Below are 1242 nucleotides of genomic sequence, written 5' to 3' on the forward strand. Positions count from 1 at the left end.
AAAATGTTCCTTCGTCTCCGGAATCGAACTCACTGTCAGCGACAGCCTCACCTTCACAGCTCGAATCAATCGCGTCTTGCCTCGAGTCTGCTGAGTCTGCATCGGAGTACTCAGAGTCCGAATGCTGCTCTGATTCTTCCGGGTGACATCGAATATCGCGAGAGCTCCCACTCAGCAACAAGTCTGTAACTTCCTCGTCTACGGATCTCCCTTTTGTTTCCACAACGTCACGAAACGAATTCACGAGTGGATCAGACAATATCATCAACATCGAGTAGAGATCGAAGACGTTTTCTTCTCTCGAAGTCTTTCTCGCGTTGTTCAGACGAAAATAGCGACACTCTTTGTGTCGCGCTTCTTGAGCCTCTTCTGTCAGAACGCCAATCGGTACAGGTCGGTTTCGGATGACATTCCCTCCGTGATCCAAGATCTTATGAAGGGTCGGAGTTAGCCCGAACCATCCGTAACGATCCTGCACGACTTCTTTTGTTTCCCGGGCGTACTCTCCGAAGTTGTCGACATCTATGTCGAATTTAGATGAGAGGGTCTTGAGAATAACCCTGAATCGTTTTATGACGCCCTCATCGAGTCCCAAGATGGACGCGCTTTCTGCTGACTTCTCGAAGAAACGTCGGGCGGTGTTCTCATCGTTCGTATTTCCGAAGCCTTGCCTGGGTTGATCTACTCGGGGAGAAAGTCTGGCTTTGAACTGCTCCTGGATCTCCCTCTTCCTTGCTTTTACTTCTCCTTGCTCTCTCTTATTAAGCCTCTTATTCTGTAGTTCCAACCTGTACGCCACATGGAGGAGGAACTCGAAGACTCGTATCCAAGCGTGGACCGTTGACAGACCGAATCTGTAGTTCTCGATCACATCGGGTGGGAGCACAGAACTCGCTCTGCGTTGCTTCTGTGTGCGCTTGCAGATGTAACATGTCTGGGGAGATTTCGTATCCGTCAATGCATTGATATTTTTACCGTCGACCATCGTGAGACGCAATTGGTAGGGTACAGAGATATTCATATCACCCATACTTATCTCGGTCGAGCGCAGTGATTCAATCTGACCTTCGATGAGAGCGACCTCTTCTTTCGTGGATTCCGTCGTTTCCGCGCCAAATATGAGTTTGATGGGCCGGCAGTAACGAGTCGAACCTGATACGGAATTTCGCCAAGCACGGATTCGATCGTTCGTCTCGTGCAACTCCAATGGCACGAGGGAGAACAAGAACAGCACATCGTCAT

General features: G+C 49.6%; 1 protein-coding gene across 1 annotated transcript; it reads right to left on the minus strand.

Annotated features, from left to right (window-relative positions):
- Positions 1-51: 51 nt before the first annotated feature.
- On the minus strand, positions 52-1030 carry LOC100897229 (uncharacterized; the record flags this gene model as incomplete). The annotated part of the gene is made up of 1 exon (XM_003738016.1): positions 52-1030. A coding segment is annotated over exon 1 (979 nt), but the record flags the coding sequence as incomplete, so codon positions are not given.
- Between the last annotated feature and the right edge of the window lie 212 nt (positions 1031-1242).

Source organism: Galendromus occidentalis, unplaced genomic scaffold (assembly GCF_000255335.2).
Source record: "Galendromus occidentalis unplaced genomic scaffold, Mocc_1.1 scf7180000075750, whole genome shotgun sequence".
Lineage (NCBI taxonomy): Eukaryota > Metazoa > Arthropoda > Arachnida > Mesostigmata > Phytoseiidae > Galendromus > Galendromus occidentalis.